The sequence below is a fragment of the Carassius auratus genome, unplaced genomic scaffold, assembly GCF_003368295.1.
Source record: "Carassius auratus strain Wakin unplaced genomic scaffold, ASM336829v1 scaf_tig00029891, whole genome shotgun sequence".
NCBI lineage: Eukaryota > Metazoa > Chordata > Actinopteri > Cypriniformes > Cyprinidae > Carassius > Carassius auratus.
In genome coordinates this window covers 1-22,861 of record NW_020525808.1, presented here as the reverse complement: position 1 = coordinate 22,861, position 22,861 = coordinate 1, and the positions used below count along the sequence as shown (strand labels likewise).

The 22,861-nt window shown below is 36.4% G+C and overlaps 2 protein-coding genes across 2 annotated transcripts; both read left to right on the top strand.

Annotated features, from left to right (window-relative positions):
- The first annotated feature begins 271 nt into the window (after positions 1 to 271).
- Positions 272 to 7,359, top strand: LOC113079954 (maternal DNA replication licensing factor mcm6-like). Its single transcript, XM_026252198.1, has 17 exons — positions 272 to 690; positions 768 to 914; positions 1,441 to 1,551; positions 2,022 to 2,271; positions 3,158 to 3,323; positions 3,498 to 3,643; positions 3,722 to 3,872; positions 4,051 to 4,192; positions 4,270 to 4,411; positions 4,628 to 4,735; positions 4,838 to 4,993; positions 5,485 to 5,613; positions 5,792 to 5,953; positions 6,043 to 6,145; positions 6,343 to 6,543; positions 6,875 to 7,014; positions 7,090 to 7,359. The coding sequence occupies exons 1-17, from the start codon at positions 596 to 598 to the stop codon at positions 7,210 to 7,212; spliced, it is 2,472 nt and encodes an 823-aa protein (XP_026107983.1). The 5' UTR covers positions 272 to 595; the 3' UTR covers positions 7,213 to 7,359.
- Positions 7,360 to 7,928: 569 nt separating this feature from the next.
- LOC113079950 (aryl hydrocarbon receptor repressor-like) lies at positions 7,929 to 22,858 on the top strand (the record flags this gene model as incomplete). Its single annotated transcript, XM_026252192.1, is given in 11 exon segments — positions 7,929 to 8,185; positions 8,375 to 8,486; positions 8,839 to 9,020; positions 19,130 to 19,227; positions 19,352 to 19,441; positions 20,873 to 20,978; positions 21,113 to 21,246; positions 21,439 to 21,516; positions 21,518 to 21,612; positions 22,454 to 22,677; positions 22,680 to 22,858. Coding segments are annotated over 10 exon segments (1,248 nt in total), but the record flags the coding sequence as incomplete, so codon positions are not given.
- Positions 22,859 to 22,861: the final 3 nt, after the last annotated feature.

Here is a 22,861-nt window from a genome sequence, read left to right as displayed (position 1 = left end):
CGAACTGATTCAAATTGAAATACATAATGTAGGCAAATACAAAATAAACTATTTATGTAAATGTTATTACAAATGCCATGTGATTGCTGCTGTTACACTTACAGGACAATCAAATCCTTGTTTAGGCTACTGACCAAACAATTCATTCAAATATTCACTTAATCTTTCATTTTTGGCCACCTTTTTGCTATAGATGACACAGGCTTTATAATTTCTTCAACAAAAAATGTGCAAAAGTCCCTGCCCCCTTCTCGCCACCCTATCAATATTTTTCTAGATCCGCCCCTGGTAAAAGGTAAGTTATTGTGGTTTAAAATGTATAAAGTCTAATTTATATTGAAATAATCAAATGAAGTACAGTTACTTGAAAAATGTACTTCGTAGTATATAATGTTACTATATACTTTTTGTATCCCCAAGTTATGTATTAAGGCAAAAGTACTTGTTGATCCACCATATAAGGCGTCTGTAGAACTGAAACTTATTATTCTTAAGTGGGAAAATACGTCATTACGTCGACGTCATGGTGCATGTATATGATTGGCTGGCTCATTACCTTGAACAGGTGTGAGTGCGCGAGCCTAGTGTGAACCTGATGGAGCCCGGAGTTGAAGCAGCGTCCACAGGCGTGCAAGTGCGCGACGAATTGTCCGAGAAATGTCAGAAGCTATTTCTGGAGTTTTTGGAAGAGTGAGTGTAGTTGGTTGCAGTACTTTTGCACGAAGTGCTAAATGAACGTCACTTCTAAAATGTGTCTGATTAATTAGGTTTCAGGATAAAACCGGCGATGCTTTATATCTGTCTGACGCGCAAGAGCTGATCAGACCGGAGAGAAACACACTGACCGTGAGCTTCAGCAACATCGAGCACTACAACCAGCAGCTCGCCACCACCATCCAAGAGGAGTACTACAGGTGAACAGCCACAAGCACTGGAGAAAAGATGTGCAGCTCAAAGTGTGCCTCATTATTTGCGCTTATTATACTATTAGTTATTGTCCCTAAAACAGCTGATATTCAAATAGAACCGTACAAACAATTCATGCATCATGAAACAAAAAATACTTTAAAATGTTTTAATTAAATTATCTAGGACTATTCATTATAAGTGATAACTTCGACCTTACAAAAAATTAATGTTGACTTTCTGGAATTAAGAATGTATAATTTTGACTTTTTCTAGTTTCAGTTACCAAACTTTAAGAAACCTTCATAATAATAGTAAGAAATGTTTAGTTACTGTATTACCTTTGGTAAATAATAGAATAAGTTAGCAGCTTTTAATCGTCAGTTTGTTCATTATCATATACAAACAATGGTAGTTTTGGGCGTTTATGTCTGATTTGTAAAGTCAGCATCTGGTGGATGAGTAAATTGTCGGTTTGCTGCAGAGCTTCATCTAAATTTCATATTTTTACTGCCATCTGTAATGTTTTTCCAGGGTTTATCCGTGTCTCTGCCGAGCAGTTCGACACTTTGCCAGAGATCATGGAAATATTCCACCGTCCAAAGAGTTTTATGTGGCTTTTTCAGAATTTCCATCTAGGCAAAAGTATGTATTTCAGTTCATCAAGTGTTCACATCATGCTTGTAATTAGGGCTACAAAACGATTAATCATGATGAATCGATTAAAAATAAAAGTTTGTTTATATACTGTGTATGTACGGTGTATATTTTTTAAAAGATAACCATGTATTTGGGTGTAAACACTTTTATATAATTTATAAATGCTAATATTTTATATATAAATCAAAAGATGTTCCTTACCGTGTTTATTTTTATATATCTACACGGTACACGCACATATGTAAACAAACTTATTTTTAAATTGATAAATAGTGATTAATCGTTTTGCAGCCCTTCTTGTAATTCCACTTTATTTTTATCATTGTAATTTTTAATTGCACCCTCTTTTTGACCTTTATAATTTAACTGACATTTCTTTATATGTTAGACTATATTATAGACTGACTGTCCTCTTTGCATGTGTAATGAGAGGTCATTTGCTCTATGCTGTCCAGGATCCGTGAGCTCTCCGCCGCCCGAATCGGCACTCTGTTACGGATCAGTGGTCAGGTGGTGCGAACCCACCCTGTGCACCCAGAGCTGGTCAGCGGCACCTTCCTCTGTCTGGACTGTCAGTCCGTCATCAAAGACGTGGAGCAGCAGTTCAAATACACACAGCCAACCATCTGCAAGAACCCTGTGTGTGCCAACCGCCGCCGATTCATGCTCGACACCAACAAGTCCCGCTTCGTTGACTTCCAGAAAGTAAGAATGGGGGGAATTTATTTATTATTATTTATATAATTTATTTATTATAAATAAATTTAATTTCAGCTACAAAAGTTTTTGAAAGCATCCAAAGTGATAGTCCAAAGTAGTAACTTATTTTTACTGGTGATTTTTAACAATTGACACATTATTATTATTATTATTATTATTATTATTATTATTATTATTATTATTATTATTTAATTGCAGCTATGAAACTTTTATGAAAACTCCAAAATGATGGTAAAAAATTATTTACCTTTTTTTTTTTTTTTTGCCTTTGCCAAATAAGTGAACCTTATGAGAATATTTAGTGTTTAGCTAAATTTTCCACTTATAGCAAATGTGTTTCATAATGGTTTCTTAATTTACATTTTTACTTAAATTATACTGCTGATAATTTAAAAAAAAATATTTTTAAATGAATTTATCTTACAGGGCACATATTTACATGCATTAAAGTGTTTTCTTAAATGGTTTAAATGTATTAATTTTGACAATTTCCAGGTGTTGATCACATTAAGTGAGGATTCTTTTATTATAAATAAAAGATATTTGTAACATTATTTTGTTATTACTGTAAAACTGCTTGTCTGTATTGCATAAAGCTCTCTATACATTATTATTATAGTGATGCACTAAAAGTTAAGCAACTGGAAGAATTCGGCTTAAATTGCAACAATTTAATTTGTGCATGTTTAATATAGTCCCTTTCCTTTTATTTGCGCATTATCTTTGCATGTTTATCTTTCTTGCCAAATGTTAATGTTATACCATCTAAATATTGAGTGCTACTTTATGAATCTGAAACCTAGATGGACTGGTTGCTGGATGGATGTTGAACTGAGAAGTAATTGATCTTAAACCCTCTTGTCTTCATCAGGTGCGCATCCAGGAGACGCAGGCCGAGCTGCCGCGAGGCTGCATTCCTCGCAGTATGGAGGTGATTCTGAGGGCGGAGGCTGTGGAAACCGCACAAGCAGGAGATCGCTGTGACTTCACCGGCACACTGATAGTTGTGCCTGATGTGTCCGTCATGGCACTCGCTGGTACTGTTCTGTGTTCATATTAATACGAGAGAGTTTATAGTCTACGATTGCTGGGTGTGTCTTTACTGTTTGAAGACAAATAGGAAGCCATTTGATGATGTGCCTATTGTTATTAATTCCATTTATTATCTGTACTTTTCAAGCATGTTTGAATATGACTGCTCATCTTTGTAGGCACGCGAGCAGAAACCAGCAGCAGGGTGACTGGGAAGGAGGGCTTCGAGGCTGATGGCATTCAGGGGCTCAAGGCTTTGGGGGTCCGAGAACTCTCCTACAGACTGGCCTTCCTGGCTAACAATGTGGCCCCAACCAACCCACGGGTGAGACAGAGCCGTTATTAATTGCTTTGTATGTATAATATTTATGCATTTGCTTTCAACTGATCTGCGTTGTCTTAGTTTGGAGGGAAGGAGCTTCGTCAGGAGGATCAGACGGCTGAGAGCGTGAAGAACCAGATGACCGTACAGGAATGGGAGAAAGTGTTCGAGATGAGCCAAGACAAGAATCTCTATCACAACCTCTGCACAAGTCTCTTCCCCACCATTCACGGTCAGTTCTCAATGATCAGTGTTGAACATTGGTCACAGGATATACTATTCATCTTTTTCTGTCCATCGGTAAATATCTAATGCACAAACAGTGAAATCGTTTCGGCTACAAACCAATGAATATAAACCAATGAATAAGTAATTCAAATATGATAACAGAGGATGGCTTTGTTCTTCAGGGAATGATGAAATTAAACGTGGGATTCTGCTGATGTTATTTGGTGGCGTTGCTAAGACGACCATGGAGGGGACATCTTTACGTGGCGACATCAACGTGTGCATTGTTGGAGACCCGAGTACATCTAAGAGCCAGTTCCTCAAGTAAAAAAAATGCACATGAAACACCGCTGACCGTTTGAATGTAAATGGGAATGGGATGTATTTGTGTGTTCTCTCAGGCATGTGGAGGATTTCGCCCCCAGAGCGGTGTACACCAGCGGTAAAGCCAGCAGTGCTGCCGGTCTGACCGCCGCTGTGGTCAAAGATGAGGAGTCGCACGAGTTCGTCATCGAAGCAGGAGCCCTCATGTTGGCCGATAATGTATATTCTGTATTGCTATTAATGGTGGTGGTGTTATTTAATAGCTATATTGTTATATAATCGCACAATTTTGAGCAAATTGTGTAGCCCTACAAACAAGCATGGCAAACCTGAATAGTTCTTTTTTTTTATCTAATTTTAAATGGCAAAACTTAATAAAATAAATATGAAATATGATGACCCAGCATAAGTAACGTCTGTTTTTTTTGTCTATAGGGGGTTTGTTGTATTGATGAATTTGACAAGATGGACCTTAAGGACCAGGTGGCCATTCATGAAGCCATGGAGCAGCAGACCATCTCCATCACAAAGGCGGGCGTTAAGGTGTGTGTCTCTCTCTCTCTCTCACTCACTCATGTGTAATGTCTGAAAATATTCTCTATTTATTCTGTAATCCACCTTGTCTGACCTGTATGTGTGTTCAAGGCCACTCTGAATGCTCGCACCTCCATCCTTGCTGCTGCAAACCCCATCGATGGCAGATACAACCGCGCCAAGTCTCTCAAACAGAACGTCAACATGTCAGCACCTATCATGTCCAGATTTGATCTCTTCTTCATACTGGTGGATGAATGCAATGAGGTAAAATTTGGGGATATATATATATATATATATATATATATATATAAGAAAGTAATGCCTTTTATTAAGCAAAGATTCATTAATTTTTTCAGAAGTGACATAGGAAAGACCTTCATGTTACTAAAGATTAATATTTCAAATACATGCTGTTCTTTTTAAATTACTGTTTATTAAAGAATCCTGAAAAGTATCATGGTTTCCACAAAAATATGAAGCAGCACGACCATAGTCAATGTGGAGAATGACAAGAAATGTTTCTTTAGCTGCAAATATTAGAATGATTTCTGAAGGATCATGTGACACGGAAGAGTCATGATGCTGGAAAATCAGCTTTGCATCACAGGAATTAATTACATTTTACATTAATTTTTTTGAAATTTTTTTTAATGTATTTTTGATTGAATTGGTGAGTGGAGATACATCTTTCAAAATCATTCTTACTGTTTCCACTTTTGAATGCTGGTGTGCATATTTATTTGTTCTTCTGCCAGGTAACAGACTATGCCATCGCCCGGCGGATTGTAGATCTTCATGCCCGGAACATTGAGTCGGTTGAAAGAGTTTATAGTACTGAAGAAATCCAGAGATACATTCTGTTCGCCCGCCAGTTTCAGCCAAAGGCAAGATGCTGTACATTTATTCAAGTTGCTATGAAATCTTGTCCTTTGCTGTGGACCCCAATGTTTGTTTGTCACTTTTTGTGGCTAGACATTCAGAATAACGCCATACAGGTTTGGAATGACAAGAAAACGATGATTAATGAAGATGATAATTGACCTCATAACCCTGCATCTGTAGATCTCACCAGAGGCTCAGGAGTTCGTGGTGGACCAGTACAAGCGTCTGCGGCAGAGGGATGGAGGTGGAACCACCAAATCAGCCTGGCGGATCACCGTGAGGCAGCTGGAGAGCATGTTGCGTCTGTCTGAGGCCATGGCCAGACTTTACTGCTCAGACGAGGTGTGTGATGTTTCATCATGCTCCAGTATGCATCAGGCATAGCTTATGTAAAGATTGAAATGTGTCCTCCTCCTCTCCCTTCGAAAAAGGTTCATCCCAAACATGTGAAAGAGGCGTTTAGACTATTAAATAAGTCTATTATTCGAGTGGACTCCCCCGACATTAATTTTGACCAGGAGCAGGATGACAATGGTGAGATGGGCAGCTTTTATACCATTTAGTTCCTTTTGTAAAAAAAAAATCTGTCGCTTACTGGCAATTTAGTGTGTCTTAATTGTCCAAATGCTTTGTGCCACTCTAGTCCATCACAAAAGTATCACTTTACCAGCAATGGTTTTATTCAAATCAAACATCAGAGATAATGACAGATTTGAGTTGTTCTTCCACAGATCAGAATGACCTGTTTGGTAAAGAGACTGAAGGTCAGAATGGAGCTGAAGAGAACAGCCATCCGGTGGAGGCCATGGACACTGATGAAGTGGAAAAGCAGGAGAAGCCCGCTGAGGCCAAACCTGCTCTTAGAATGTCATTCGCCGAGTACAAGAAGGTCTCCAACCTGCTGGTGCTGCACATGCAAAAGATGGAACAACGTGAGCCCTGATTTTTTCCATTACAATAACAATGTCTGTGTGTCCGTCTGAGAGAGATTCTCAATTCTTTTTTTTTTTCTGCATCGAATTAAACAAAATATTTAGTTATTCTCAATTATTACAAATAACAGTGTGAGTCTGTCATGTTTATTTCAAATGAAACCATGCTTTACTGTGCAATTCTTTAAGTGACTGTTCAACTTACTGGTGGGAATTGTCTTAGTTAATTATGTTATTTATTTTGATCTCAAATGATTCCAGGTGCCAGGTTGTGTAGATCTAGAATGATGAAGGACATGTACAGTATAATCTGCTTTATTTGTGTTTTTAGTGGATGAGGAGTCATCTCTGAAGAAAAGTGAGCTCATTAACTGGTACCTGAAAGAAATGGAGAGTGAAATTGATTCAGAAGCTGAACTCGTCGCCAAGAAGAGTCTCATTGAGAAAGTGCTCTACAGACTCATCCATTATGTTAGTTTAACTCTTTAATACACGGTTTACTTGAGCTAAAGCAGTGTAACATGCCTGCAATGTTTTCTATTTAAGGATCATATCATCATAGAGCTGACTAAAACAGGACTGAAGAAGATCCACGAGGATGGAGATGAGCCTGTCATGGAGGATGATCCGTTCCTGGTGGTGAATCCCAATTATATACTGGAAGACTAGTCAAGCTGGCTTCAGAAACCTTGATCATTTTTACCTACTGATGCTTCTATAATCTGAACTCATGACTAATGTAATATGCAACATTTTTGATCGAGTGAAGCAGAAAAAAAATAAACGGAATGTTTTGCATTTGTGTCATTTGTTTATTGAACACTAGATGGCGGTGGATCCCAGTATCTTTAATATCGAGAAGGGCGTTTAAAAACTTTTTTTTTTTTCTATATATATGTAATATTATTATTTTTTTTAATTGTAAATTGTATGGTTGTAATTTTGTTGTAAAATTAAGAAAACGGCTGAGACCTATCAAAGATAGCAAATTACTCAAATCGAAGTTATGTTTATAAAATTTATCACGCAGTATGTTGATGATCTTTATTTTGCAAATCGCAACATTTGTTTTCATAGTCATCTAAAATGATGTCCATGCTGACCCATTTGTTTCCAATCAACTAAAATTGCCCTTATACTTAAAGAGATGTTTTGTTAGTTCTTTGTTAAAATAATAGGCTTGTTAAAAAACAAAAATCGAAATTTAATTTAAAGCTTGAATGCAGCATCCTTGAATTGAGCTCTATATAGAAAATAATATTTAGGTGTGTAAAATTGTAATTAACAAAACTTGCTGTAAAATATTGTTTTTAAATGGCGCGAGTATGTTTTGTAAAGTAAAGTTGAAATAAGTCGAAAATGTTTGTTCTTTTGCTGTACAGGTTTGCTGCCCAGTTTAGCAGAAAGTTATATTTTGTTCGCGTCGCTTGCGCTGTGCCTGCGTCGTGCGTAATGTTCGCGTGAGGATGCGCGTGCTAAGATCCGCCACCTGAAACGCGCTATAAAACATCAGCGCGAGCTGGATGTCTCTGTCATATCAGGAGTTTATTCCATCTTATTGACCCTCAGGATGATTCGCCTTCGTTTCAAACCATTATCTTAAGTTACTTCAACCATTATCATCAGCTGGATGTGTATTTTGGTGAGTTTCACTTCTTGTATGTTCAGTATTTGGTAACTACAGAACTTGTCCATCCTTGAGTCGATGTGTAAAAAAATATTTTTATTAGATTTTTATTGCGTATGAATTTGTTGTTACTCTTCCACACCTCCTTATTCTGTTTCCTTCTGTATTTATTTTATTTTTTCCACGTTTAATACTGTTTGCCAGAAACCAAAAACAGCATCTTCGTGTTGAGCTAGTATTTGGAGAAGTGAACAATGATTCCTCCTGGAGACTGTCTGTATGCTGGAAGGAAAAGGAGAAAACCTGTGCAGAAACAGTTGAGTATTTAACAGTTTAATAGCAAAACATCATTGCAAATAACCAATCCAATGAGAGACATTGTTAACATTGACATTGATAATCAAGATTATAATTTTTCATGAAGTTATTTTATAAGTAATTTTAAATTTTTTGATTTTTTTTTAAAAAATTTACGATTATGGTTTTATTGGCAGTGTTAATACACATAATAATAAAAACGCATAGAAAAAGCCACTACTGATAATAAATATGTATAATGTTATTTCTATTATTATTTGTCTTGGTGGTAATAATAATTATATAATTGTCATTTTTCTGTAGCATTTAGTCCTTTGGATGTCACACAGTGATATGGTTTATATATTCAGGAAACCAGAGAAAGCAGGTCAGAAATCGAATCCGTCCAAGCGTCATCGCGACCGTCTGAATGCTGAACTGGACCGGTTGGCGAGTCTGCTGCCCTTCAGTGCAGATGTCATCTCCAAACTGGACAAACTCTCAGTGCTGAGGCTCAGCGTCAGCTTCCTGCGGGTGAAGAGCTTCTTTCAAGGTAAGAACTTTCCTGCTAAAACTGAATTACAGCACTTCATACATTGGCTCCCAAAAGTGATTTGAACAGTTTAAAATAAACTTGATGTTGGTTACCCTGCTCAAACATATCCATACAATTTGATTTGTCTTTTTGTAAGTTTTGTTTTGGGATAAATTAATAGAACGTTCTGTCGCATTTACATTTTTATATGGAGTGTATAAATATAGATTTAATTTGCTAAAGTTTATGGAAAACATTTCCTTCTATTGCTTTTTTCCTCCCACACATTTTAGCTCATATTCTTAGTTGTATGCATGTTAAATAATTTATAATACAAAGCAGCACCACTTTAAAAATAAATTAGTTCACTTTAAAAATAGCTTTTATTGTAGTTTGGGGGAAAGCTGGCCAAACATGCTTGTAAATACACATGCCGTTCTTCTGCCATGTAGAATAATTGGATTTATTTCAGGAGAAGCCATATAAAGAGAGGTCCATGTGTAGCTTAATGTAATGAAGAGATTGCCCTCCTGCACTCACATGCTGTTTGTTGTGAAAGTGTCCAAACGGATCAGTGTTACTGTTGTGAGGATAGCTGGCAGTGTTTGGGCTGTGTGCTGGCAGGTGGGCATCTCTCAAATGTAACTGAACTCATAACAAAGTAATGAAGAGTAATAAAAACAACCTTTAGCAACCAAAAAGGAAGGAACATTATGCGCCCAGCATCGTATGCAATATGCAGTGTTGGGAAAGCCTTTTTTGAGACCGTAGATTGCCATGCTATACTTAATTTTAAGTCAAGTCACATTTATTTATTTGTTGTGTCTTTGCAGAGGTTTGTGTATTTGAGATTTTAGGTTGATTTTACACAACCCACTTTAGATGGTGAAATTTATAACTGTCATGAATACAGTCATTTATAATGCATGATCCGACCCTGAAGAACTTGAACCTTCACAGATCTTGGTTTGTGTCAGCCTTGATCTTTCAGTTCGTATAAGATTGATACATGTATTACGTTCAAACATCAGCATTTTAATGTATTCATCTTCTCAAGGCCATTTGCGTTTTTGGTCTGATCTCATTTTCTGTCACCTTTCAAGCCATAAATTATTGACAAGGCAGTGAAGTATGTCAGAAATTCGTGTAGGGTTTGAAGTTAAAATGTGAGCTGGAATGTCATCAAAAAGGGGTTCATTGAAAGGATTTGAATTTGTCACCTTTGCTACTGGTACAATGGTTAAAATAAAAACTTTAATAATTCAAATAATTTTGACGTCTCATTTACCAGAACCTTACTTATTAAAGTCTTTCTCGTTCTTTGTTGAAGTCTTTGTCTGTAGGAAAGAAAAATCTTCACTTTTCCCGTGTCTGTTGTTTCTCCAAGACAGCGATGAGATTCAAGTCATGGATTTAAATATAAAAATAGAAATATTTCTAAAGATCAGACCTGCTACATTTAAGCTCTATATTCTTACTTTTCTATATTTCATCATTACAAATGTGTAATTCAAATATATTTAAATGTGACAGTTTCAATAGAAGTGACGTTAGTTATTAAACTAATAAAAGTATATTTTAGTTTACCATAAATGATTGTCAGTACATTCAGCAATACACCTTCAAGTTTACAACATAATTCAAAAACAATAGAAGCAATTATGAATAAATTAAATTCTTAAAACCATTTATTTTGAAGAATATTGATGAATTTATGTTCCACAGTAATGCTCAGGGTTTAGAATGACATGAGGGTGAGTGAAGGATAACAGAATTTTAATTTCTGGGTGAACTAACTATTTAGGTTTACATCAGTGACAAAGCATAAGTAGCTAATTCTCCTAATTTTTCTCCCCAAGTTACTGAGCAGATTGATTGTGCATGGCTGAAGCCGTGTCTGATCCAGACACACTGTGTTTTCATTCTCCACTACAAGTCTTAAAACACAGCGAGAAACCATGTGAAAGGCCTTTGTTGGCCATACACCATTTTTAGAGGCTTGTTCCATACAATTATAATCAAATCATTTTGATTGTCGCTTGGCCAGATTAATTCCAACACATTTCCGGGCTCTTCAGGATGTGGAGGGTATAAACTAACCTCAAAAGCTTTTCTTTATTTCCCTTCAGGATGAAACGTATTGCTCATTTAGTGCTTGCCAATGCAAACATCATTACTGCTCATACATAGGATTAGTAATTTAAACAAACCACTAACCTCAAGTATTATACTTAAGTTTGTAACAACCTGCACAGTTTGTGCTGCAGACATTTTAATTGTCAAAGTGAAGTCACCAAGAGTGTAATGAAAGCAGAGATCCACTGTGTGCAGTGCTTCTGTTTGCCAAGATCATTGCTTAAAGTTTGCAGCAGATCGTGTTAGTGGCAACACTACTATTAGACGCGCATCTGCTCTGAACTGGTTTAAAGAGCATCTTAATACACCAGCATGCATTGATGCCTAATGATCATCTTGTTCAAGCTGTTTTTCAATAATAATACCCTTTACATTTGCGTGTAAATCACTTCCAGTTGTGTCTAAATCTTCACTCTGGGTGACTAAATTATCTAATATTAACCACTGGCTCATAAATTCTCAGATTTAACTCGCCAGTGTGTGAGTTGGACGGCAAGTATAAGTTTAGCACAGATATATTTTTACTCGTCGAACACTATGACGGATCGCTTCAGAGTTTAATTCTGTCAAGAGATCTGTGATCTTTTTCAGTTCATCTCAATGGACCTGTATTTGACTTACCATGAACTCAAGCAGAACTAATGCGCAAACGTCAATCTCAATGGCTGGCGCTTACCTATTATCATCCCTGTTTTGATTTCAGCAAAGCAATACTAGCGTACACACACACAACCTGATTAATATTCATTAATGCAGCAGCACGTTAATCATTAGTGCATTTTATATTGTTATTATTAGTAGAATTCTAATATATATAAAACACACACACATGCGCATATGGTATATCAGTCTGGCGAGTATTATTATCTATAGCCACCTTTTAAACTTTAAAAGATGAGACATGCTGAAATGTTGAAATACTATTATTAAAATAATACCCAACATAGCTTGTCAATTTAATAGTTTTTTTCTGGAACTTTATGGAAATGTACTAGCAATTTTATGCCACAACATTATCTGTTTTAATTAAATATTACTAGCTCGATTTCAAAAAAGTTGGGGCACTGTACAAATTGTGAATAAAAACAGAATGCAATGATGTGGAAGTTTCAAATTTCCATATTTTATTCAGAACACAACATAGATAACACATCAAATGTTTAAACAAAGAGATAGTTCCAGATTCTCTGAATCTTTGGATATTATGCACTGTAGAAGATAATAACTTCAAACTCTTTGCAATTTTTCTCTGAGTAACTCCTTTCTGATATTGCTCCACTATTTTCCACCCCAGCATTGGGGGAATAGGTGATCCTCTGCCCATCCTGACTTCAGAGAGACACTGCCACTCCGAGAGGCTCCTTTTATATCCAATCATGTTGCCAATTGACCTAATAAGTTGCAAATTTGTCCTCCAGCTGTTCATTATATGTACATTTTCCGGGCTCTTATTGCTACCTGTCCCAAGTTTTTTGCAATGTGTAGCTCTCATGAATTTCAAAATGAGCCAATATTTGGCATGACACTTCAAAATGTCTCCCTTTCAACATTTGATATGTTGAATAAAATATACGTTTATGAGATTTGTAAATTATTCCATTCCTTTTTTACTCACAATTTGTGTAGTGTCCCAACTTTTTTGGAATCGGGTTTGTAATTTTCTTACAGTGTAAGATCCATGTTTGATGAAGAAGCATTTCGTTTGAGTCTAAAACCTGAGCTTACTCAACTTAAGGACCATTTTAAGCATGACTGTTTCCGTAATGTACTTTTAGAGTTAGTTGCAGTGTGTGAATAACAGCCTAAACTGCACATCAGGGAGTAATTGAGTTCGAGTGAGTGAGTGAGTGTGTGTGGGATGTTGAAGAGAAGGGGGTTATGGGTAATGAATGCTCCACTGGCTCCTGCGGAGCGTTTGCGTGACTGCAGCCTGGCAAATTCCCCGTCCTTGAGAAAAGCACTAAGGGGGGAAGATGCAGATCAGCTTTGGTGCTTCTGTTTAGACCATTCACAATCCACTTTTAGTGGCCACATGTGGCCGTTTGATAACTACTTGATTGAGTGCTTTTAACATTTTCAGTTTTTCCAGTAACAGACCAAGCTAAGATCCTAAATCTACAGTTTTTCTCAAGAAATAAGCACTTTGTGGGTTTTATTTATTTTCGCATTTTAAGCGAATTTAATAAATATTATGTTCCGTAAGGTTTTTAAATTTGTCCTCATTTGAATGCATCATCACCTAAGTGGGTTCCAAAGATATATTATGTTCAACCCCAAATTATTTTTCTTTCATAGCTTGAGAGCTTTGTCATTTTATTTAAATATTAACTTTTTCTAAGACACTTTTTTTTTTCCTTTGGCACAAAAAATGGTTCTGCATGACTGTCTGTTGAGCTAGAAACTGTACACTACAGTTTGAAGTGTTTTTTTTTTTTTTTTTATGAGCCTCTTATGCTTACTAAGGTTGTATTTGGTTAAAAATCAAGTAAAACTTATTGTTATTAAATCCTCATGCAAGTCACTTTGGATAAAAGCATCTGCTAAAGATTTTGAAATGTTAATTATTCCTGTGATGTGAAGCTGAATTTTCAGTCTTCAATGTCACATGATCCTTCAGAAATCATTCTAATATGCTGATTTCAAGAAACTTTTTTTATTATCAATGTTGAAAATATTTGTGGTGCTTTATAATAACAACTAACGTCTTTAGTCTCACTTTTGGACAAAATAATCTGTCTTTGTTGAATAGAAGTATACTTTTTTTTTTTTTTTTTTATATTAAATTATTGACAGTTGTATTACATGGATCATATAATTCAGTTTTGGAAGAATTTGAGACATGTCAGAGTTCATTTCAAGATCTCTGACTTTAGTATATTGGCAAAACTGAGCACAGTTTAAGACATTGCTTATGACATTTGGAAACTCTTGAAAAGAGGTATCATTTTAATAATGTAGGAATGTGATATTGATGAATTTGTCATCAGTTGAAGCTGACAGCAGCAGGGTGATTGTTCTTCACAAGGGAATGATGTTGGCTCTGGTGCTCTTCCACACTGAGTGTCCAGTATCATGTTAAAATTCTCCCCAGTGAACTCAGTCGTGCAGACGCTTGGCAGTCGCCAGACCCTCCTTGGCAAATTCCTCTTGCGTGCAAATCAGGAAAATTCCATCTTGCGTCTCTGTCCTGGAAACATTCTTCTGTTTGTTTTCATCATGTAAGAATGTGTGCTAGAAACTGATAAATGATCCAAGCATCCAGCATCATGCAAGTGCGTGAGTCTCCAAACATCTGTTTTAGCATGGGACAGAGGATTTTCCTCTTCCCTTGCATGAGAAATCCCTGATCTTAGCTGTGTATACACAGCAAAAAAAATCTGTTTTCAAAGATTATTGGAGTGTTTTACATGGGGAAAAAAACGATTTCCGTCTTTCAACTTAAATATATTTAGAAATTTACGTGCCATTACAGAGTAAAATTGATTCCAAAAAAAGATTGTTTTCTGTTTGTGTATATGATCTAAATGTGTTTTAATTCCCTTAAAATTATACAGTAGTATTATGTATTCTGTCAGCCTAATGATTCAAACAACTCTTTGTTAGCAACAAAATGCATAAAAAGCTGCTTCTAAAGAGCTGAGATATTTATTGTCGACATCAAAACCTCCAGTAAGAACATTTATGGGCTCCGTGTTTGTTGGCAACCGGAAGGCGGTTCCTTTGCACACAATGTCGTGCAAACAACTTGTAAAAATGACCCAGATACATTATAAAGGAGTGTTCTGTTGCGTGACAACTGTAATAATGTTCGCCTAATATAGTGAGACTGTGCAAATCCTTTATTTTCTCCTTGCAACACATTCAGTCCCCTCTTTCCTCCTTCCTTTCAATTTTTTTTTTATGCTTGTTGTGCAGCTTGGAGACTGACTATCAGTCACTAAATAGATGACACTTTTTTTATTTTATTTGTTTGTGCTGTGTGTTATTTATTATAAATACCATTTAGGGATTGTGAAGCTTCCTGGGAAAAGTTTTCAAATCCATTTGCAATGCTCAATAAAACTGAATTTATAATAACAGTCATGTGAAACAAGATAAATACCATAAACCAAGCTGTGTGCCTGCAGACTGATGCATGATCTCATGTGGAGAAGACTGTTTCCAAACTCATGTTCTCTCACAGAACACACATGCTGACCCCACTTCAGGGTAACCCAAGTTCATTTGGAAAGCCGTTGTCAATCGTGCTAGTGATGTGAAATAATGTGCCATCAGAGTGCATGTGCATGCTCGGTGGTCTGTTTATGTTTGTGTTTAGGGCTGTCAAAATGGCTGAAAAACAAAATTATTATTATTTTTTTTTACTTAAATATGATCATAATTTGAAATATATTCAAATTTAAAATGCATAATTTCAGTTAGGGTGAAGAAAAGCTTTTGGCTTCTCTCCTAAGGTGACGATAGGGCGCATCGAGCAAAATATATTAATGCATATTTATTCAAAGCATAAGATTAAATAAAAAAAGTGCATAATGTTTATAAACCAATTATAAAGTTCCTTAATTAAACAACAGTAAACAAAACAGCATGCATGCATAGTTTATACAAAGGGCGAAAGCCAATCACACAGAGTATGTTTAAAAAAATAAATAAATAAAAAAAGTTGCAGTGGGATGGGGAAAAAAGGCCATAAAGTCTGGAGATATGTTTTTTTCAAAGTTGCAGCTTCTTTTGTGCAAGACGTGAATGCAACTGTGATAGATGTGGATGTATGTGTGGTCACTCTATTATTCCGGGCAGTTTTCATTTGTTTTAAAGGAAGCTCTGGCCCGTTAAGAGCCTGTAGTAAAGCTGGGTTTGCATGACTTGTAGTTCACCAGAGCCTGACCTCAGAGAGACGTTAGTGAAAATGATCTAATGATCTGTCCATCAGAGCACTTGAGTCTATTAATACTTCCTTCTCCTCCTCCTGTATCCTTCACATTGTAGGTAACTAAATGCACCCGATTGCTACATTCCTTACACAGCAACAATGATTTTGCATCGGTTAGGGGGGCTACAGTACAGAATTCTGTTCTTTTTAAGGTTTTCTTTTTTGGATCTATTGAACATTAGCAAAGAAAGGAAAATGCTAGAAAAAATGAATTATGATTTGTGTGTGCATTTATTTTTAGAAGAGAATAAACCAGAACTATGCATTTTATAAATTGTGTGTCCATGAAGTCATGTTTCTTTTGCACGTGATGGGCCTGCGATATTCAATTCAAGTTTATTTGTATAGCGCACTTTACGATACAAAGCATTGCAAAGCAAATTTACAGAAAATTAAGTTTCTACAATAGTAGTTATGCATCTTATCAGTGGTGACTGTCAGTTTTTGTGTAAAATTAATACAAGACGTAGTCAACCAGACGATGAACACTATTAACAGCAATTATTATATGATGCAATCACACTTTGCTGTATTTTTGAGAGATTGTAGTTCTTGATTATACTTTTACAAAGTGCTTATCAGGGTCAAAGTTTTATTATGAATTACAAAAATACGTTTTTAAGGTTTTCAAGGGCAGGAGTGGGTTCATAGAATGTTTTCTCCAGTTTATTTTTGTAGTATTTGTGAATCCTTTGTTTAAACATTGAGACTGGATTTATTTTTTGGGGGGGCATTTCTAAACTGAATATTATTGTTTACAGCACACTTTGACTTGAGGTTAGGCAAATACTCTACTTCAGACATGATCTCGAAAGCAATACAATATTTTAAAGATTGTGATAAATTGTTTGTGTACAACCTAGTTCATATTCATGAGGTTTTTGTCACTCCATGACAATTACAGGGATTTGGTCTGTGAAAGTCAGTGGGGTCTAGTGTTCTGGGTCAAGGTAGTGAGGGTAAATCCTGTACTATTTTATGTTAAAATTAAGATTTTTATGTTAAAGACATTTAGCAAGGTACAAAGTACAGAGAAAAAGAAAGAGCGAGTCTGTTGAGTCACTGCGTACAAACACACATCTGCTTGTAAATCTAACCTCAATTGTCAAGAGCAGATCTGGTTTTTATTTCCATCCCCTCATCAAAACAACTCTGCGGTGAAATGGCTGCCTGTGGACAGACATTTTGTGAAAAGTAGCCCATCCACCTGTAGATCTGGGCTTGTTTGGCAGGAGACATGAAGTGAATGAACTTAGAATGAGTCTTTAGAGAGAGATGATGGAGATTTCCCTCATGTTATTGAGCACAGGTTTGATTTAAGTGTGTGTGAATGATAATATATTTAGGTTTGGTCTATAGTCAGACATAAGAAGTTACAGTTTAGCAACTCTGAAAGGTACACATGTCGAAAGACTAGCTGCTGATGACATTGTTAATTAACAAATAAGTCTGGAGCTAAAACTTAAAACTTTGTGCACGGCTGGCATTTGAGACCGCGCTGCCCACATGGTTATTGCTCTTATAACAGCTCTTTGGGTCATTATATTTCTAACAGATTTATGCTTGTCTCTGTTGTGTGTGTGAATTAATTCTGCCTGGCAGTGTCTCTCTACTAGTAGTGAACCTGTGGGATTTAGTTAAGAAATGTATACCTTTCAGTTCCTAAGCTATTTTGAGAAATCACAGAACAGTGTTGACGATACATTTCCACTCTGAATGATTCTGTGCATGAGCTACTGTCTGTAACCTATGTGTGTGCGTTACAGTGCACAGTATTAATAAGATTAGAACGGCAATGAACTGTTTAAAGCATGCATTCTTCCAGTGAAGTGAAGTGACATTCAGCCAAGTATGGTGACCCATACTCAGAAATCGTGCTCTGCATTTAACCCATCCAAAGTGGGCGCACACACACACACACACACACTGTGGACACACACCCGGAGCAGTGGGCAGCCATTTTTGCTGCGGTGCCCGGGGAGCAGTTGGGGGTTCGATGCCTTGCTCAAGTGCACCTCAGTCGTGGTATTGCAGGCCCGAGATTCGAACGCACAACAGAAGACTTTGTTTCAGTAGCTGCTCTAGTTGCACAGTAGTTTTTGACGTGATCCACCAGGGTTTGAAATCTGCATTTTGTCATACCTTTTCAAATCTCATGACATTGGAAAGGCATGTATTTCCAATAATAATGAAGAAAATAATCTAAAAGTTAAAAGTAAAGTATCGGGTAGGTTTAGGGTAGATGTAGGGAGGGTTTTATTGTCCCATAAGGTGATATTCATTTTAATAGTTCGAATTAAATTATAGTTTACACTCAATATGTTAGTAATGCATACTGATAATATATATATATATATGGCAGTAAGAGAAACCTCTTTTTTCCAGAAGACGGTACTCTTCAGATCTACGGCTTAAAATGATAGAAGAATAAATGTTTTTATGTCAAATTAAAATGGCTGCCTGTAAGAAAACAAATCTGGTTTAAATCCAGATAATGTGCATGATATATTTGGTTTGTATAAACATCGCTGAATAAATCTGCTCAGTCTGTTTGTTGTTATCTTGTTCACTTTGATGTTTGGCATTGATGTTCCCCACAAAATTAACTGAAGAAGACAAAAAAATTGATTTATTTCATATGATTTTTATCTCGCTCATTTTAGATTAGCACGACTTATGAAGAGCACTTGGGCTGCCTTTATTTTATTTTTAATTTTTTTGCTATTCTTCAGTCTTTCTAAACCGATCGTGAAATTGGGAAAATGCATCTGATATGGATTGACTAAGAGCAGATGCTTAGTGAAGAAGGTTTATTAACAGGTTTTGTTGATTGCAACTGTCCTGGTTCTCTTCATTTTTTAGATTAAATGAGACCGAGGGGTTTCCTATTAAAAAATCTTTGTTTAAAAAAAAAAACTGTTCGAAACTTTGGTGTTTGTCATCTCATAATTAGATTTTGAGAATCTAGCCTGGATTTCACAGAGAGGGTCACATTTATTTATATCCATACATCTGTCTTTATCTCCTCCTCTGTCTTTTGTGCTCTTGTTCCTCACAGTGGTCCAAGAGAAAGAAAACCACAGCAGTGATGCCTTGACATCGGCTCACAAGAAAGAAATCCTGCCCCATGTCATAGAGAGTGATCTTCTCCTAAAGGTGACTGATTTGTTTTGGGTTTATGATGGAAGATTCCTTCAAATTATTTTGTTTTAAAAGAAAAAAATTATAGATTTCCTTGTGGTTAATTTTAGTGACTTGACACACATTTCATATCTTGTAGTCTCTTCCTGGATTTGCGCTGATTGTGAGCTCAGATGGTGTTATTTTCTATGCATCATCCACCATCGTTGACTACCTGGGGTTTCATCAGGTAACCTTCAAACAACATCCTCTAATCAACAAATAAAACTTGTATGAATAATGGAATGTTTATCATCTAAACATCCCGTTACTTTTTCAAATGCTCACACTTAATGAGTTTATTTGTCATATATTTATGGAGAGGAGATTATTTTTCACTGCACTGGTGTTATTGTAGTAGTATGTGTATTTCGCTTTCGTGTGTGACAATCCAAACAAATAAAATATAAATCCAGTATGTGACTCATTTTAACCTTTTTAAACAGCTCTCAAATAAAATTCCTGTCTCATCAGAGAAATCTAAACAAAAATCATGTGTGGTTTTATAAGAAATACTTACGCCATCTGCGCTTGACTGGAAAACGCAGAAGGATATCGTGTTTAATGCCTCTTCAACCATAATGTGTAAAAATAGTTACGTCTTTTCACCCCTCAGTTAATTTAAGACTTTTTCACAGCCTTCAAAGAGTCAGGCTTCCTCTGCAAACAAACCATCTCCTCCAAGAAGGAAATTTTGATTGGAAATTAAGAAGGCATTGGGGTGTGTTAGTCATGAAAGTGTGTTAAAAGTCTCGCATGTCCCACGCTGGAAAATAAAGGAAAGGTTGAATATTTTTGGCAGAGTTTGTTGTTTGTGAACAACGGGTATGGTCATGTGGGCTGGTATTTCAGGCCTTTGTTTTGTTGTTCCTAAAGTGTAGAGACACGTCTGTCCACATGCAAGCAGCCCTGCTGTCACGCAACAAACACATGGGGCTGTGAAAAAAAGGGATTTGTGGGTTCAAGCATACTGTGCATTATACATGAGACCACAGATCAAAGGAAGTCAGTTTTTTTTGCATTTACATTTGATTTAACATTTTATTTAAAATAATCAATTTTAATGTTTTGTGTATGTGTATATGTATGTTGCTTATTTTTTTGTCAATTTTATTTGACCTTTTTTTTAATTAATTGTTTTGATTTTATTGGCTTTTATTAGATAAGATGATGATAACGGGGAAATGACCTATGTTGAACTTAGACACAGGTTGTTACAAGCACAACAGCTATTAATATGTCAGATGTAAGTGATGCACTGCTCTGTGCCACAGCTCTGCCATCTGAATGATTATTAATAGTAACCCGAAGCAAACGCACAATAATAATGGCATGGATTGTGAACTCATTCCACTCTCTGCTAGGAACCTCAAAGTCTAAAATGCCTTTGAAAAAGGTTTTTTCAGCAATTAAAAAAATCCGAAAAGGCTCCACAATGAAAATTCGATCAGTCATGTTTCTGATGTGGTTTGATGTAAAACTGAATTAGACTATATAGACTTCAGAGCAATTGTTCACTGAGGTTAGTGCAGACAACATAAAACACACTGATGCGGGAGCTGGAGTGTTTCTGAAATAAACACAGACTGGTTTTATGTTGGTGTGTGTTCTTTTCTGGCAGACGGACGTGATGCATCAAAAGATCTTTGATTATATCCATGTGGAGGAGCGACAGGAGTTTCACAGGCAGCTCCACTGGGCGATGAACCCTGGCCAACAAGACACTGGTGTGTAGATATTTATTATTGTATTTATTTTTAAAGCTAATGTGTTTCAGTAGTTATGACTGCATGACACATCTATCATTACAAACTTAAGTCATCTGTTTCTGAACCATGTCTTGTTTTTGTGTGTTTTCTAGATGAGGATGTTGTGATGGGCCATCTGTATATTTCTGAAGTGCTTGACGGCGTTCCTCCTGAACTGTCTCCATTTCTCACACGGTGCTTCGTCGCTCGAGTCCGCTGCCTGCTGGACAGCACCTCAGGCTTCCTGGTCAGTCAGGAAATCCCTCAAAATATAGTGGTTTATTTAGTGGTTTCATGATCTTTTTCAAATTATGATCTGATGTATCTAATTAATGTTGAGAAGCTTTAATTAGGAGGCACTGACCTTCACAAAACGTACGTTTCCACACAGTATGTGGAATGAGATGGTCTTGTTTCGATTTGCTCTTGTGTCCTGTAGAACATGCAGTTTCAGGGCAGTCTGAAGTTCCTTCAGGGTCAGCGGAGGAAGACGGACTCTGGAGCTCTGCTGCCACCGTCGGCTCGCTCTCTTCTGTGTGGCTGTTCCTCTAGTCCTGCCCTCCGTCATGGAGCTCAAGATGAAGAGTATGATGATGAAGAGCAAACACAAAAGGTGTGGCAGCAGATATGCATTCTGCCTGTCTATTCATCTGCATTTTTGTATAGCATTATGAAATTGAAATTTACAAAAAGAATATTGTTTTTTCTTTCTTTCCTGGAGACAGATTTTTACAGTAGTAAAAATAATTGCATGAAAGATTTTGAGAACACGCATTATTTAATGCCACAGTTCAGTTAAGGTCAGTAAGCTAGGAATAATTTTAATAAGAAATAATAAGAAATAATTTTATTCAGAAAGCATGCATTAAACTGACCATAATGTGCCAATATGGACATTAATAATTATACACAAATTCTATTTCAAATAATGCTTTTTTGAACTTTCTATTCTTCAAAAGTTGGGGGGGGGGGGGGGGGGGGAGACCAAAAAATATTTTAAGCTGGACAATTGTTTTCAACACTGATAAGGATTTTTTTTTTACCGCGAATCAGCATATTAGAATGATTTCTGGAGGATCATGTGACAATGAAGACTGGAGTAATGACGCTGAAAATTCAGCTTTGCCATACAGAAATAAATTACATTCTATAATATATATTTAAATAGAAAACAGTCATTTTAATCTTAATGATATTTCACAGTATTGCTGTTTTTACTGTATTTTTTGATCAAATAAGTGCAGCCTTACTGAGCATAACTGACTTGCAAACATAAAAAAAAAAACCTTACTGACCCCAAACTTAAGCAGTACTGCATGATAACCATGTTGATAAACCATGGTATTTATTTACTGTTCACAAAGTCATAGTAGTATCCTAAAACATTGTAATTTGAATGTAATGTAATTTGAGTGTAGAAATTGTATTTTAATCAGTTTAACTTCAATCTTCAGTGATAAAAGACAACGAGTTTCCCATGGCTCATTTGACAGTGAAGACATGCTACATCTTAACTGGACGAGCTCTTCTGGTCATGACTGTTCCTGTTCATCCCTGACCAACAGGAAATACAGAGGAGAGGACTGCAAAACCCAGGACAAGCCACTCAACTTCTGTGTTTCTAGACTGCAAGCTGTTGATCCTTCCTGGGATGCCCGCTGTCCTGCTACCTTACGCACGGGCCCAATGAAAACTACCTGCCCGTAAGCGTCTATAAGAATAGCCATTCTGGCACACCACAAATCAGATGCAACACAGAATTGCAGAAGCTTGAGAGATATTGTGTCAACAGGAAGGCTGAGAGAAGGTACATGCAGACTGAATGTTTTAACATGATTCCCGAAGTGGCCATTAAGACAGAA

Coding starts and splice junctions, on each gene's coding strand:
- LOC113079954 (XM_026252198.1), top strand. CDS start 596: ATGGAGCCCGGAGTTGAAGCAGCGTCCACAGGCGTGCAAGTGCGCGAC. Junction 3,324..3,497: donor GTCCGTCATGGCACTCGCTG/GTACTGTTCTGT, acceptor TCATCTTTGTAG/GCACGCGAGCAGAAACCAGC. Junction 4,736..4,837: donor TCACAAAGGCGGGCGTTAAG/GTGTGTGTCTCT, acceptor TGTGTGTTCAAG/GCCACTCTGAATGCTCGCAC.